Source organism: Patella vulgata, chromosome 8 (assembly GCF_932274485.2).
Source record: "Patella vulgata chromosome 8, xgPatVulg1.2, whole genome shotgun sequence".
Classification (NCBI taxonomy): domain Eukaryota; kingdom Metazoa; phylum Mollusca; class Gastropoda; family Patellidae; genus Patella; species Patella vulgata.
In genome coordinates, this window is record NC_065886.2 from 40,021,158 (window position 1) to 40,035,911 (window position 14,754).

General features: G+C 33.7%; 1 protein-coding gene across 3 annotated transcripts in view; it reads left to right on the top strand.

Annotated features, from left to right (window-relative positions):
* Window positions 1-18: 18 nt before the first annotated feature.
* The window catches only part of LOC126830026 (protein Fe65 homolog), a 54,673-nt gene continuing 39,937 nt past the window's right edge, over window positions 19-14,754 (top strand). For all 3 annotated transcript variants that reach the window (XM_050560240.2, XM_050560239.2, XM_050560241.2), the window contains exons 1-2: window positions 19-64; window positions 2,703-2,839. In XM_050560240.2, coding sequence (XP_050416197.1) covers window positions 2,740-2,839 — 100 coding nt within the window. In that variant the 5' untranslated portion in view covers window positions 19-64; window positions 2,703-2,739. The remainder of the gene's footprint in view (window positions 65-2,702; window positions 2,840-14,754) is intronic.

The window sequence follows — 14,754 nt, forward strand, 5'->3', positions numbered from 1 at the left end:
GCGGGGTTGATCAATAATTAGTACTTCCGGTCTGTATATTTTCCGAAGGAGCGCAGATTTTGAGGTATGCTTAGAAAAATGTATTTATTTACCTTCATTCTGGAAAAATATACAAATATTAAGAATGAATATGTTAACTGGAATATTCCTTTGTATGTTTCATCAATAATGCGATTCCAAATTACGAGTCAGAGATGCCCCAGAAAATCAAAATTACGCCTATCGCAATCGTATCGTCATTAAAATTTTATATTTTGTTTTGACAGGTGCGATGGGGTTTAAAATATACCCCATTTACATAAAGGTTTACTGTCAATAATTTGGTAGAACTTAAAAAATACTGTAGAAGATATGCTAATCTTCAAATTCATCCCAAGTTTAATACATTTTATTTTGGAGAATATGGAAAATTTCTTGTGTAAAGTGAGCTAATTTAATATTCTCATATCTAACGTCAGTGTCAAGGGAGATAACTCCATTGTTTATGTTAATGAAGCGGTTTATCATAGAGAAACACATGTATGTGTCATGCGATTTATATAATAGATGAAGAGCTGATTAGCATAATAAATGATTGTATATGAATGAATCGGTTGAAACTCATCAAAGAATTTCTATGTCATGGTGTAATATGATATTATCTGACTCACTGTTTTTCCAATCTTTATAAAAGGGACAAATGAATAAAAGGAACGATTTCCTGCCATTTTATAATACTCATTCATTCCTGAATATCAATCAAAAAAAGTCATAATTTAGCTTAATGTTATTTCATTTTTTGTTTGTCTGTGTAGTTGGTTGTAATGCTTGTGTAAGTTTGTTTACTGCGAATAATGACATGTACATAGCATTTCAAGACTATAAAATTGACTGTCATGATAAGTATTCCACCAAATCATAATTTCTTTAGTCCAAAAAGTCAGATGTCTACCATATTTCTGTGAGTGGAGATTATAGTCAGACAAGTCTGATCTGATTTTGAAGGCGAAATATGTTAATTAATCCTGTCTGCCTTTAGTATTACACAAGTTAATTAATCCTGTCTGCCTCTTGAATTACACAAGTTACAGCCTACGGTTTAATCTCACTGTGCCCCCCAATCAAATAGTGTTATAGGGTAGTGGTGTGAAAATTTAAGTAAACAAAGGATTATAGACTGTATCCTTATTAGAACTGTTCACCTAGTTAAAATTTAATTATTTTAATGATTAAAATATATAAGTTAAGTTCACGTGTCATTGGTTAACGAGTATCTTAAATATTATTCACCTACCTTTCATTCAGACAGTACTCATAAATCAATCAAATATATGATTAGAAACTCACTATCATTATATAAGGATAGTTGTCACCCCCAATTACATTATATCTTTTAAAATGGCTCAAGTTCGCATAGGGTTTATTCCTAATTCTCAAGGAGGTCAAAATTTAGTTAATTTGGGGTATAAGTACAGAGTAAAATATACAAAACCCAATAGCACCAGCAGACTTTTACTGAAAATACAATAGTTCAATTGGATAACGGGGGACGATTGCCCCCTAAAAGACGAAAATATAAAAGAGTAGAAGAATCTATTAATGATCTAAAAATCAAACTGTTAAATGGAGTAAAAAGTGCAATTGAATATACTGACGCCATATCACATTTAGTAGGGTTATGATTTATGTTTGATACATGTATTTGTTGTTACTTTTATGAAATTTATTGTGAATAAAGTTGTTAATTAGTTTAAACCTAGTAGTTTAAAAAAACAGACTATACTTTTAACACCATTGTATTCGATAATCCCCTCGCTTGATTAATCCCTGTTAAAGTCAGAGTAACATTCTATCATTCATAACAAACTTATTATACATGTACACAGGGCTCACGTTGTCGGTCGCCAATTTGCGATAGAAATATGAAAGTGGCAATTAAAATTTGATTTTGGCGATAATGTTTTGTGATACTGATGATTCTGTTTGAGAATTGTCGGAAAAAAATCTTTAAAAAATTGAAAGCATGTGTGAGCCCTGCATCTACATGTACTTGTATTGCATTAATAATCACATTTGGGTAGCAATTTTGATCTTTCGACAGATTCTAAAACAAAAAGGAAGCACAAGATATCAAAAAGTTTTAGGGATTCCCAATAATTAACTATTCAGTAACTACAATTTAGGTACATGTAATTCCAATCTGTATCAGAAAATATTTGGGAATGATTTAAAACAAATAAACCCCAAAATAGTCTAGAAGATTCTGGGATGATAAACATTCTATGAATTGCTTTTGTGATGAATTGGATTATACTGGGGAATGAATCTTTGATTTGGGTTAGAAATGAAATTCTTGAGTTTAATGAATTTTATGTGTGGATCTGTTTTGTAGGGTGTCAACCAATGTTTAAGCCAAAATCCAATAAGTTTAGGATAGCAATTTTAAAAGTGGAAAATTTGGTCTGTAATAACAATGTATGTGCCTGTAATTTTATTTGTATAGTTTGTTAAATTGTTGGTCATCACATACGGTCTATTGGTGAAAAAATAAGTAGTTTTTAACCATTGAAATTGAAGAATTCCCCCCCCCCCCCAAAAGTCTGACTTTTCCTGACCAATATATGTCACCAAATAAATCTATTTCAAAGAGGTTGGATATTTTGGAGCAAACATTCAGTATTATTTTCTTAAAAATCATAAAATATTTTTTTCTTTAAATGCAGTTTGTTTAATGTGGATGATGTCATTTGGTCTTCAACCATGAGTGATGTTGCCATAGAAACTGGAAGCATCATGGAGGATAACAAAACGACAATGACGACGACAACATCTGAGACAACAGAATCCACAAATAATGACAGTAAGTTGCCTAATTTCCATTTCACCTGCACACTGCTCACCTTCATTTTACATATTAAATGACAATATTAGTTTCAAGATGGTCTGTGTACAGTGAAGCTGGGATAGTTTCTCCACATTATCAACCAATCAAAATAAACATCATTACTTTCATTTTCTTATTTCACTTATTTCCCCTTCAAAGATGAATCATTTAAGGGGTCACAGTGGCTAAGTGGGTAAGACGCTGGTTCACTAGCCTGGAGGTCAGGTGTTCGATCCCTGCATTGACCGAGAAGGTTCATCCAGCGCGGTTCCCCCTTGTCAGTGATGCAGGACTGAGGGCCTGACAAGGACAGCTTTCTAGTGATTTGGATGGGATGAAAAAACAAGGTCCCATGTACACATTGGCATGCACATAAAAGATCCCTTGACAGTTGGAATTCGATATAAGAGTAGGCCGTAATGCCACTGTCCGGGCAAAATTTCCCTCATAGCACACTGTATGGCGTAGGCCCTTCTTCATTAGCCCAGTTCGGAGAAAAACAGTTGGACGTTAAACCCCATTTCATTTCATTTCATTGCATCATTTAAGAGCTAAATCTGTCTATTTCAGATTTTTTACTTTGATCTCAAATATTTTATGAATTATTAATTAGACATCTATTCTCATGACAAGCCCATAATCAATTGTCTAGACATCAGCATCAGGTGGTTGTGATTTTAATAATTTAACTCAAAATTGGATAATCAAGACTAAAGTTTATTATTGTAACAACGCTCAGAATGAAGTAAATGTAGCGCCACTTTGAGACCAGACACGAATCTGGTCTTTGTGTGTATGAAAGATTTAAAATGTATTAGAACACTAAGTATAAATCACGAAGTTTGATAAGTATTAATTCTACTTCTATTTGATTAAATTGAAAATATTTATTTAGTTTATGTGTGTATGAAAGATTTGAAATGGATTCAGACTGCAATACTAAATAGAATACTAATTTTTGAATATAGTTTTCAGTGCACAGAATGTTACAATGTTCCACGAGTGTCAGTTAGGTTAAATTTTCCAAACCATTTGTTTGTAGCAGTCGAATAATTTATATGGCAATCAACACCAAATAGATGGTTATTAAACGATTTTTGTAAACACAACACACTCCTTGGTGCCCTTCGATAAGTCTAGTAGCGTCAGTCATCATGTTTCCTAACCATGTATATAAGGCTTCCACACTCCATGAAAAGCATTTTGGGGTCCACAAAGTCAAAGATGTCCGTTGGGGTTATTGATAGGAATAAGAATCATCTTGTTATGGGATGATGTACTATTTTTGGATCAGAATGTCTATAAATACATGTACATGTAACTTGTAACCATGTAGTTTCAAGTTCCTTCTGACCCCGACTGTCAGTGGTTGATTCATGAGTGGAAGTTTAGTATTTTTATGGCTAACCTCTGACTAGGAAAATGCTATTTTTAGCATTTTTCTTCCATCATCAGCACATGCCTGTTATCACTACTGATTGAATGGGAAAACGTGCAGCAAATGCAGATGTGGTGATCTTTAAGATTTGGAAATTGTCTCAAGGGGTCTGCGAATGGAACAAGGATAGGAGCCACTGAAAATATTGATATGAGGGTCAAATCGTGATAAAGTGTTGGTCTTGGACCCAGGATCAACATTATAGTGAAACCCAAGTTCAGGATTTGTCACAATCCTTTTGGTGCCTGTCGATTTGTACCATGTGTGAAATAGCTTTATTTAACGTCTGCTTCCACCGAAGTAATTTGTACCACAATGATTTGTCCTTTTATAGATATTTGGTGGGCTGGATGGTCTTGTGGTTTGAGTTTGAATCATGCACATGAAATCACAAGGCTTGTCATTGAGTTAAGTGGCATGGTTTCGATTCCCCTCTTGAACATGACAAAGTGTCAAACCCCATGAGTTTTTTCCGGGTCCCGAAGTTTCCTTCCACTGCCAAAGTCCCCAATGTGCAAGCGAATTGTTAAAGAAACATTAAACCATATGTTAGTCCCAAAATGACCTAGTTAGACTCTCTCTCTCTCTCTCTCTCTCTCTCTTATACAGATATTTAGTACTGTTACATGTCTATAAAAAAGTTCAAAATGTTTTGTACAGTAGTTCAGTAGTGTCTGACATTTTGTTATGTACACCCAAAACCGATATTTCCGGGCCTGAAAGTATATTTTTACCAATACCGCATGTACAAGTAGGGTATAGAATCGACTGCGAACCTGATACAGACTCTTTAGATATCCATGGTATTATATTGTAGACAGAGATTGCTGTAGAATTATTGATTACGCTAAGTTTGTTTCTAGTAATAGAACTAACTCTAACTATCTGGCTTTATTCTGTCCATGTGAAACCTAAATATTATTGACATACTGAAACGATTGTGTCAAATTTCTCGTTCATATGTCATTAGGTGGTTGTAATTGGCGACACTTTTAAAAGACGACAACAAAATTAGGGCAAATAGGAAAGTATTGATCTATAGGGAAACCTGTGTGTGTTGATTTGCATTTCGTTTTGTAAGTGAAGGGCTTTTAGTGTTAGAATTTACAAGTGGATGTGGTCATAGATTAAACTAAAAGTAAAGGGAAATGGTAGAAAGAGATTAACATTAATTTGATTAGCAGTCTAGTTTTTTATGAAAACATTCAAATTTAAAGTAACAATGTCTTATTTTAGAGCTATAGAATCCCAAGCAAACTATAAAATTATAACCATCCCAGAATTCTTTTATGAAGCGACTAGTTTCGTTCAGTTCGAACTCATCAGGCTTAAAAATACATTATGTAAGATTTAGAAAAAGAGCTGACCGTTCTTGCTATAATAGCTCAAAAATAGACAATGTAAAATGAAAATATTACTGTTCTAAATTAGTTAAAATCTTGAGTAGCCGATGCCATCGAGAGTTGATTATGTTCTTGTTTTTGTAATAAATGTCTAATTAATAGTTTATATAACATTTAAGGCCTAAAGAAAGACTGCAATAGACAGATTTAGCTCTTACATAATGTATGTTTAAAGGAGCTAAATCGCTAATATTTGGGACCTAGAAATTGACATAAATGAGTCGCAACACATACAATAATGTTATCTGAATGTATATAAACTGATTTACATTCTATTGTTTCCGTTTTTACTCTAATTTCAAATCAGTTATGTTCGGTGAAATATGCCAGAAGTCTCTGTCAAATAGCAATCTCTAGCATCTGGTTATTCCAGTCTATTGCGCATGCTCTCCAGATAAGAATATTGCGTCAGTGTTTGACATGACTTGTGGAATCTCTAGTCTCGTTCTTTCTTGTCCCTTGTTAAAAATGACACTGAAATGCTATACCAATGGTAAAATGTTTATTTTGTCTTAAATATTGGATACGAGAAGCCCATCTTTTCCCGGTAAGATCACAACATCAATGTTGATTTAAATTGACAAATAATTTGTGTTTTCAATGTCGAAGACTTTTGATGATATTGAGTTAGAGACTTGGCTACTTTAAGTGAGATTGTGCGGCTGTTCCCTTTGTATAGTTGTTGGGACCGGAGCACAAAATGAGTCTTAAAGTTAGAGTTCTGTATCACCGGAGCAACTGCTACCGTTATTGGTGAGATGGCTAAAGAATTGCCGTTATAAAATTGCTTATTTGCATAAACTCTAAAACTCCCCAACTCTTTTGACTATGTTGTTTGAAAAAAATACATAAACTATTTGGATAACCAAATTGGGTTACTGAAATGTATATTAACTAAGTTTTTCTAGTATTAGAAAATGCTGTGGGATTTAAATATTTAGCATAATTTGGAACTCTTAGTCTGCAATCGGATTGAGGTTTCAACTTATATTTTGCAAGTGTGATGTCAGGATTTAGGATCAGGACATGATAAAAATACCTAGTTATCTTCACAAAGTTTTTGATTTTCCATATATCGCATATAATGGGGCGGAAGACTGGCATTGCCTCTAATCCGAGGAACTGATCAACTCTGTCATTTTCCCGTTTCTAATCGTGGGATAAGGAATAAAATATGACGACCTGTCACACATTTCTTCTGCTTGTTTGCGAAAAATATCTGAAGTAATACCAGTAGGGTTTTCAGTGTATTATGAAGCTAAAACACCATTCCTCGCATTGAGAATTAGTGAGCGACAGTCGCCATTGTGATGCCAAGGGAATTCCCATAAGCCTATTAATGGCGATGTCCCAAATATGTTGACAAAAGTTGATAAATCGAGGTCCTGCAATTAATGTTCACAAGAGAGAAATTACTAATGGAATTTCAAGTAATTAGTGTAGAAAGGTCAGTGATTAAAAAAAATATAAATAAAGAAGGTGGGGATCAGTCGTGAAACGCCCAATTGTTTGTATCGTAACATTTCACACGCATGTCCTGCGAAATAAAAAGTTATTTGAACTGGTTTCGGTCTATTATATTTAATATCTGCAAACTGTTCTTTGATTCGCTTTGAAAAAATGCAAATCGTTCATCATTACTTTAATTTAAAAATGGAGTCAAAATTGTTAATAGCAAGTGCAGGGGGACTGCACCACATACTAACAAATATACAAGACAAATCTATGGACAAGACACAATAATATACAGACATCACAAACAACAAAGTACACATCAGAACAAGTCAATGGATTTGGGGGCTAGCCGTAAGCGGCACTGCGCTATGCAGTTCTGGGCCTGTAGTGATACAGACTTCATTCAAAATGAAAAACAATAAGGAAATATTTTCCAAACGATGTATAACACTAGTGTGAGTCATGATTAACTGTCTAACCTTTGGCTTCCTCTACTGATAAAGACCCCAATAGGCAGCAGGCAAATTATTGAAGTAAAAATCTACCATGTTTGTCCTAAAATGACCTAGTTTGTGTTGAGTTGACATTCTCCCTTCCCATCTGTCTCTTTCATTGCTAAATCTAGTTTAATTGCTGTGTACTCGTGGCTCAAGTTTGATGACTTGTTGAAACCCAAAAGAAAGAGTTCTGTCTTTGTTAATAAGACTTTTCATCGATTCATTTTAATGAAGTCTTTTAGTTAAAGAGATTTATTTACACTGCTGTCTACGTTTAATTGTAATATCTGATTTATTTTCTCCGATGATGGTACTTGCTACTCGTATCCCAGGTCTGGATATTCTCAACAATTGTGATTTACCTCGAAACTTCATTAGACAAAGTAATAAGTCCAAAGTACATGATGTGCTGAATGCTGCGATTGGCCAGCAGTTTTGTCTACAGTCATCCAGTCTTTCACTTTAAGATGTTAATCAATATTAACTCATGTTGAAACGTAAATTAAATGGATAGAAATAGAATGAGGTCTTGAGACTTACTTGTATGAGATATCCTTTAATTCCTACTTTTCTTTGGGGGGGGGGGGGGGCATGTAAGCAAATGAAATGGGTGAAATCTCCCAGTATCTCATATTTTGTAAATTCTCATTAAAAAAAAATCTTTTTTTCCCATCTTGTGCTTAAAGAAGACAAGTTAGATTTATTTTCTTATTCAAAATATAGTCGTTTGGAGGGGACAGAAAACTGAGGTCCCCCTGACCGAGGTCCCGCTGTCCAGGTAAAATTTCCCTCATTGTAGACATGGCATATGCCTGTCTTCATTAGACCGGTCGGAGCAGAACAATAGGATGTTAAATCCCATTCATTTCATATACAAAATACTTCACCATTTTATCGAATATCAAAGCACTGACCTACATATGTTAAAATATTTTATATGTGTATAAATTGAAAGTTGAAGTGTGAATTTCTCAGCTAGGTTGATTTTATACAATCAAATTGAAACTTATTTCTTTACAAATACAAACCAGCAAAGGGCAATTGCTACTTTAATTATATTCACCCTTTTCGTTTCTTTTTTATTCAGTGTTCAAAGGCATGTTAAAAGTGGCTATTCAATCCATTATATGTACATGTAGCAGCATTTCATTTATTACAAAAATCCATTAGAGTATTTTTTGACATAAATATTTCTTTTCTAAATCAAAAACCACAAAAATTAAATGAGATAAAAAAGAAATAAAATACAATGCAAACTAAATCAATAATAATAAGCACACCGGCTTTACAAACATCAAACAGATATCCGTCTGCCCCGACGATATGAGAAAAGTTTAATAACATTGCAGAAAGGTTTAATAATATCGCCGACCATAGATGAGTGGATTGTTTTGTACGCAGTTATCTACAAAATCGGATCTCGGAACTAATATTATTGTCCTCTGGTTTTACGGAGTCTGTTCCCTAGAGTCAGGTTATTAAGAGTAAAGGCGTTCAATCGTTTCAAGTAATGACTTTATAATGAATACTATCCCAGCTCCCCTTCCTTTTTATAACATCGTTAATTTAAACGTCATCGTTAGAGCTCTCTCTTTGCCACGAGACCATCTTTCGTTATTTGAGTTTTCATGGCAAAAACCTTTAATATGCAATCATTGAAGTCAATCAGCCAGTTCAGTCACGTCAATACGGTGGTCTTGACCATGGTTTTATTGTACGAGCTAGAAATAAAAATTAATAGGAAAATAAAAACAAAGCTTAGGAAGACGGGTGAATAAATAAATTAAAGATTGGCGACATTAGAATGTATAATGGTGTGATTTTGTTAGTTAATATAGGGGGATGTAAATAAATAGGGGTTTAGTAGGCTGTGTACAGACAAACTAAATTAAAGGTCACTCAGTAGATATACGTTTAACTACCCTATAGAGAGTAATGTGAATATTGACCTGCGTCCATCATTAAACTACAGAAAATAATGGGAATAAAAGGAGGTACTCCTTGGTTCGATTCCGATGTTTGTCAATAAATTTCCTCAAGATTTTCTTGCCAGGCTTCCCTTTGTCCTTAGTGCAGTCGGGGCGGGGTTATGGAAAGGAAAAGAATGGGACAAAAATCAAGATCCCATGTATGCCATTGCAGGGCTTCCACTTCACATAGAAAATGTTGATACTTTAGTTTTAGCACATAATAAGAAGCACAATACAACATTCTATTGAAATGCATTTCTGTTTAATTGGGCATTAGGTAAGATTAGATAAAGAGCTGACAGTTCTTGCTATAATAGTTAAAAAATAGACAATGAAAAGAGAATATGCTGAAAATTTCACTCAAATTGCTGCACTCTGAACCAAGATATTAGTGATTCAGTTTTAGGCTAGCCTCGATCGTCATTACTATCGTTGGTGTGATAATCTATTTTTACCTTAAATAATCCATCACAAAACGTATTCAAATCCACAAAGTATTGCAGGCTAATGATGGCAACTTATGGAATTGATATCTTTGTACATGTAATTATTGAATTTTGGTTAAATATGAAAAGTGGATATATAGAAATAAAGTTATTTACCAATTACAGTGTGCATAAATTATTGCGATGAAAAACAGACACCTGAAACTGAAACCATATTCCTAAAATGGTGGGCTACATGTATTGTGAGTCGGTAAGTCTTACATGTAATCCTATTGGTTGTTCTTTGACCATTGAAACACAAGATAAGACAGATCTTAAAGCGACATCAATGTTATTATAATGATTAATTCAAATGTTATCAGTGTTACAAGTTGTATAATATTAATCGAGTAAATGATATTGTTTGATGTTATTTATAACCATTTTACAAGCACCTGTTAATGTGATTATCTCCCCTTGTCTTTGTAACATGATAATACCATTCTGTGCATTTCACATTTCCATAATCATCTTTGCATGCTAAAAAAGAAAAAAGCTTTCAGGTGGAAAGTTTGAAAGAAATGCATATCAAGTTACAATTCAACAGAAGCAAGCACTGAAAACCGATATATAGCTGGACCTCATGATACAGTTCTTACTTCTTAATAGTTTTCGGGAAATGGTGTTAGATGATTCCAGGCATTTTCTGATATTAGAGACTTTTAATCTGTTGTACAGACATTTATGAATTTATATGATTTGGTAGATAAAATTATGCATGATTATTCACCTTTTTTTTATTAGCTGTCTAGTCTGGAGATTACTCTGAGAATTCTGGCCTGTAAATTGTTCTTTGAAAATGTAAAACCCTATCTATATCTAATTCCCTCACGTGAATTATTAGAATCAGACCAGTTATGATAATATTTCAGCAGTCAGGGCACTGAACCCTCAGCTAGAATGTCCTCATTTCCAATGCCATAGGCCAAAATGAATCTATTGTTTTTGAAGCACGGTCTTCATTTGTGGAGCTGACAAGATAAATTTGCCTAGTCAATCTGATGGAAAATGCCACTGTACAGGCAAAATTCTCCACCAAAGCATTTCACACGGTGTCATAGAAATAAAAGTGGACTTTTTGTTTGTCATAAAATGTTCAAATTTTTGCGTTCGCAAGATATCAAGACTCATTTAATTAGTTTTTACACAAACTAGAAATTATGTTTCGCCTTTTATACCAAAAGATATTTCTAAACATGTGACAAATGGAGGTTTAAAGATAAGAAACATGTTTATGTAAATTTGTATGAGGTTTTAGTTTGAGATGCGTACCAGACACGAGTGAAAGATACAATAAATATAATGGCGAGAGACCTATAATTATACCAAGATTAAAGAAGTCAATTTTATGTCAATGTCAAGCGTGTTTGTCGAATAAAAAGCCAAGTTTAATTGACCAATGAAATCTGTCTGATCAGCCTAATATGATTAAATGGAGCATCTAACGTGATTATCGCCGATCACGTAAAAATCGTTAGTCTGTATTGTCCTTGAGTCGTCTGATCACATGATGAGGTGATGGAGGTCAGTTTTATATAAATACGGTCGAGACTTTATTTTAGCTTTAAACTTCTCATGGATTGGCAAAACTCTTCGAGTTTCCGGGGCCGCAGTAGTTGAGCACATAGAGCTCTAGATTCTCAACATGTTATGTTCTACTTCTACGTTCAAATTCCAGACCCAGAATAGGTCGAGAATAATTCAATAAAGAGTAAGTGCAAAATTCTTCTTCAGCCACCTCTACCCCTGGCAAACTTTGCTTATGTGGCCATAGGTGAAATAAAAATAAAGAGGTGTTAGTCTCAAAATGACCAAAGTATTGTGTTGATTATAGATGTTAAATTCTATTCCATTCCTTTCTTTAAGTCTCAAAATTGACCAATTATTGCAGTAACTACAAAGATTTATTCCTCCTTTTATTTTTACTGTAAAAGGCATTGCCCAACAATACACTGAGCCAACAGTACATGGATACAGCACAATCTAAACAAAACATAAAACAAACAGTATATTTATACAGCACAGAGTATCCGAAATATAATATAAAAATGAATGGCAAAATATTTTACAACATTAAAAAAAAAATTGTAGGCCTGTTAATGAATTGTGATTTAAAAAAAAAAAAATAGTTTGTCATTCTTCTGGTTTTCAAATTATTGATTAACAAACTCCATTTATTCAAAAAAATGAAATCCTACAAGCATGTAATTGTGTTTTATTCATTGATATAGTGTTACTTATTGTTTTTATGTGTTATTTAATACCATATTCAACCAAATAAACGGCAGTGTGCTCCCAAAAATCTTAGTTGGTTATTCCCACTTGCAACAGAAATGAAATGGTGTTTTCTGCACCTATGAGACTAATTGGTATACACCATGCAGTGTACTATGGGGGTAATTCTGCCCAGACAGCAGTGCTGCAGCCTACTCTTATTTTGATTTCTAACTACAGGGGATCTTAATCTTAAACATTCTGCCAGTAGTGTAGACAGGGCCTCATTTTTTTTCTCTCCTATCTGGGATCTCATACATTTCATATTTGAGGATCAAGGCGACAGTGTGGCTGGATGAGGGTTTGGGAGAAAAAATGGCTGTATGATTGTCATGATTAGCAACCATTGCGTTACTTTTATTGTGTCCCAATAGGTAGAATTGTTTCAAGTGACAGAAGAATTGGTCGGCACATGTATGGATCAATGTGTGCTTATTTGGTCAAATACAGTACTATATCGACATTAGTGTTACATTTGATATTCTGAAAGAAATTATTGCCAAATAATTTGCATAAAATAGTTTTTATATTGCTGTATAACTACTGTTATTAGTCCATTTTTTAATTTAATTAATTTTTTACCTCGACCAATGCTTAAATATAACATGCTTAAAGTTAAATATTTAGATTTTGGTGTCCTTATTAATATTTTATAAACATATGATTTTATACCCCATATGGTTGTCCATTTCCAATTTTGTGTTGACACTCTGCAGGTCAGAGTTTTTGACGGAATATTTTCAAATTTGCAGGTTTTACACTATCAAATTTTTTAACTTTTCGAAACTAAATCTCTCCATTCAGAATATAAGTCTTGACAAAATTTTTAAAAACTTAGTTGGATGGTTCTTATGGGTCTAGCTAATTAGGACCCTGTCGAATTTCATAATTTTCTGATAGTTAATTGTGTACTATTTGCCAGGGAGAATTTGACATTTTAAGATTGTGGACGTGATATAGGACAGACTTATTTTAAAAATTTGGTGAGATTGTTCATTGGGGTATTTGGAAGAAGACTATCGAATGTCAACATTTTTTTATCTTAAATTTCAAACAGTTGAGACAGTGATCGTGGTGGATATTTGTTGCTTGTAGTGTAGGTGTATATTATAGGGCCTGACAAGCCCCTGTCTATGTTTACATACATGTACAAGTTAAACACAGTTATTATTAACCAATTTAATTTCCAGTCAATGTCTTTATAAATAAATAGCCACTTGGAACACTTGAACAGTGTTTTGAGGGGAGGAACCAAGTACCTCTAACCCATCTCCTCCTCCTCCTCCTCCCCCCCCCCCCCAATTCTGATTGAACGAAATTTCAAATTGAGGTGAATTCATGTGGTCAACACGCTGCAGAATTATGACTTCGACATTTTTGAATTTGCTCGATTTTTAATTGTTTTCACTTTTCCATTGAGGACTACAAGTTTTCATGTCTAGGCATCATGAAATGTGGTGGCAGGGTGAGTGTTGGTGCGAGGGGGGCATGTAATGTAAATAGTAACTTTAACATTATAGCCATATGATTACCCATTCATAAAACAATGTGCTGAATATATTGTAGACAATTTGTCATTTATCAATAATATTAACAGTTATTTTTGTAACAATAATACGATAACTAGAAATACGATATATGTATGTATGAGGCAGTTAGATTTACAACTAAATGAATAAAGACATGAATACACAATGTTTCGTGTTTGGGGAAAATTCACTCATTACTCGCAGAAATCAATAAAGGAAAACTGATAGAGGTTCTAACTTACAGACCTCCTGGCTTAAACACATCTTGTTGGCAAGCATTACTTTGACCAGTCATAATCCGCAGCCAGAAAACACTACTTAAGACACAACATTCCACCACGCACAGCAACAAGTGACAAGCATGCCGCCAAGAGGACCGGCTTCGATCGTGACAGTGTTTCGGCATTAAGGGAACAATAATTTTATTACACTTGGACATCAGATGAAGGTGTATAAGCACTCCCTATGGATTTAGTTTGAATGTTATGAACGCCGATGGATTTGTCAGGATTATTTGGTGAAACTGGTGTCTCATCCGACAATAAATCATATTTAATATAACTTTATCACTCCTACTCATTTGATTTACAATAATCAACGAATTGTTACCATGAATAATAATTTTGTTTGTCGGAAATGGACAGAAATTAACTGTTTTTCATGTTTTGGTTCAGTGGAATTAAGAAAAGTATCTCAATGAATGTGTTAAGGAATCGTGAAATTTATACCAGTTGTTCTTGATAAAAGTGGGTATATGTCATGAAAAGAAATACAGAAAGATAATTTACTTTTCTTTTGCGAGTTATTGCAGAATAATGGATATATCCCAAAATTATCAAA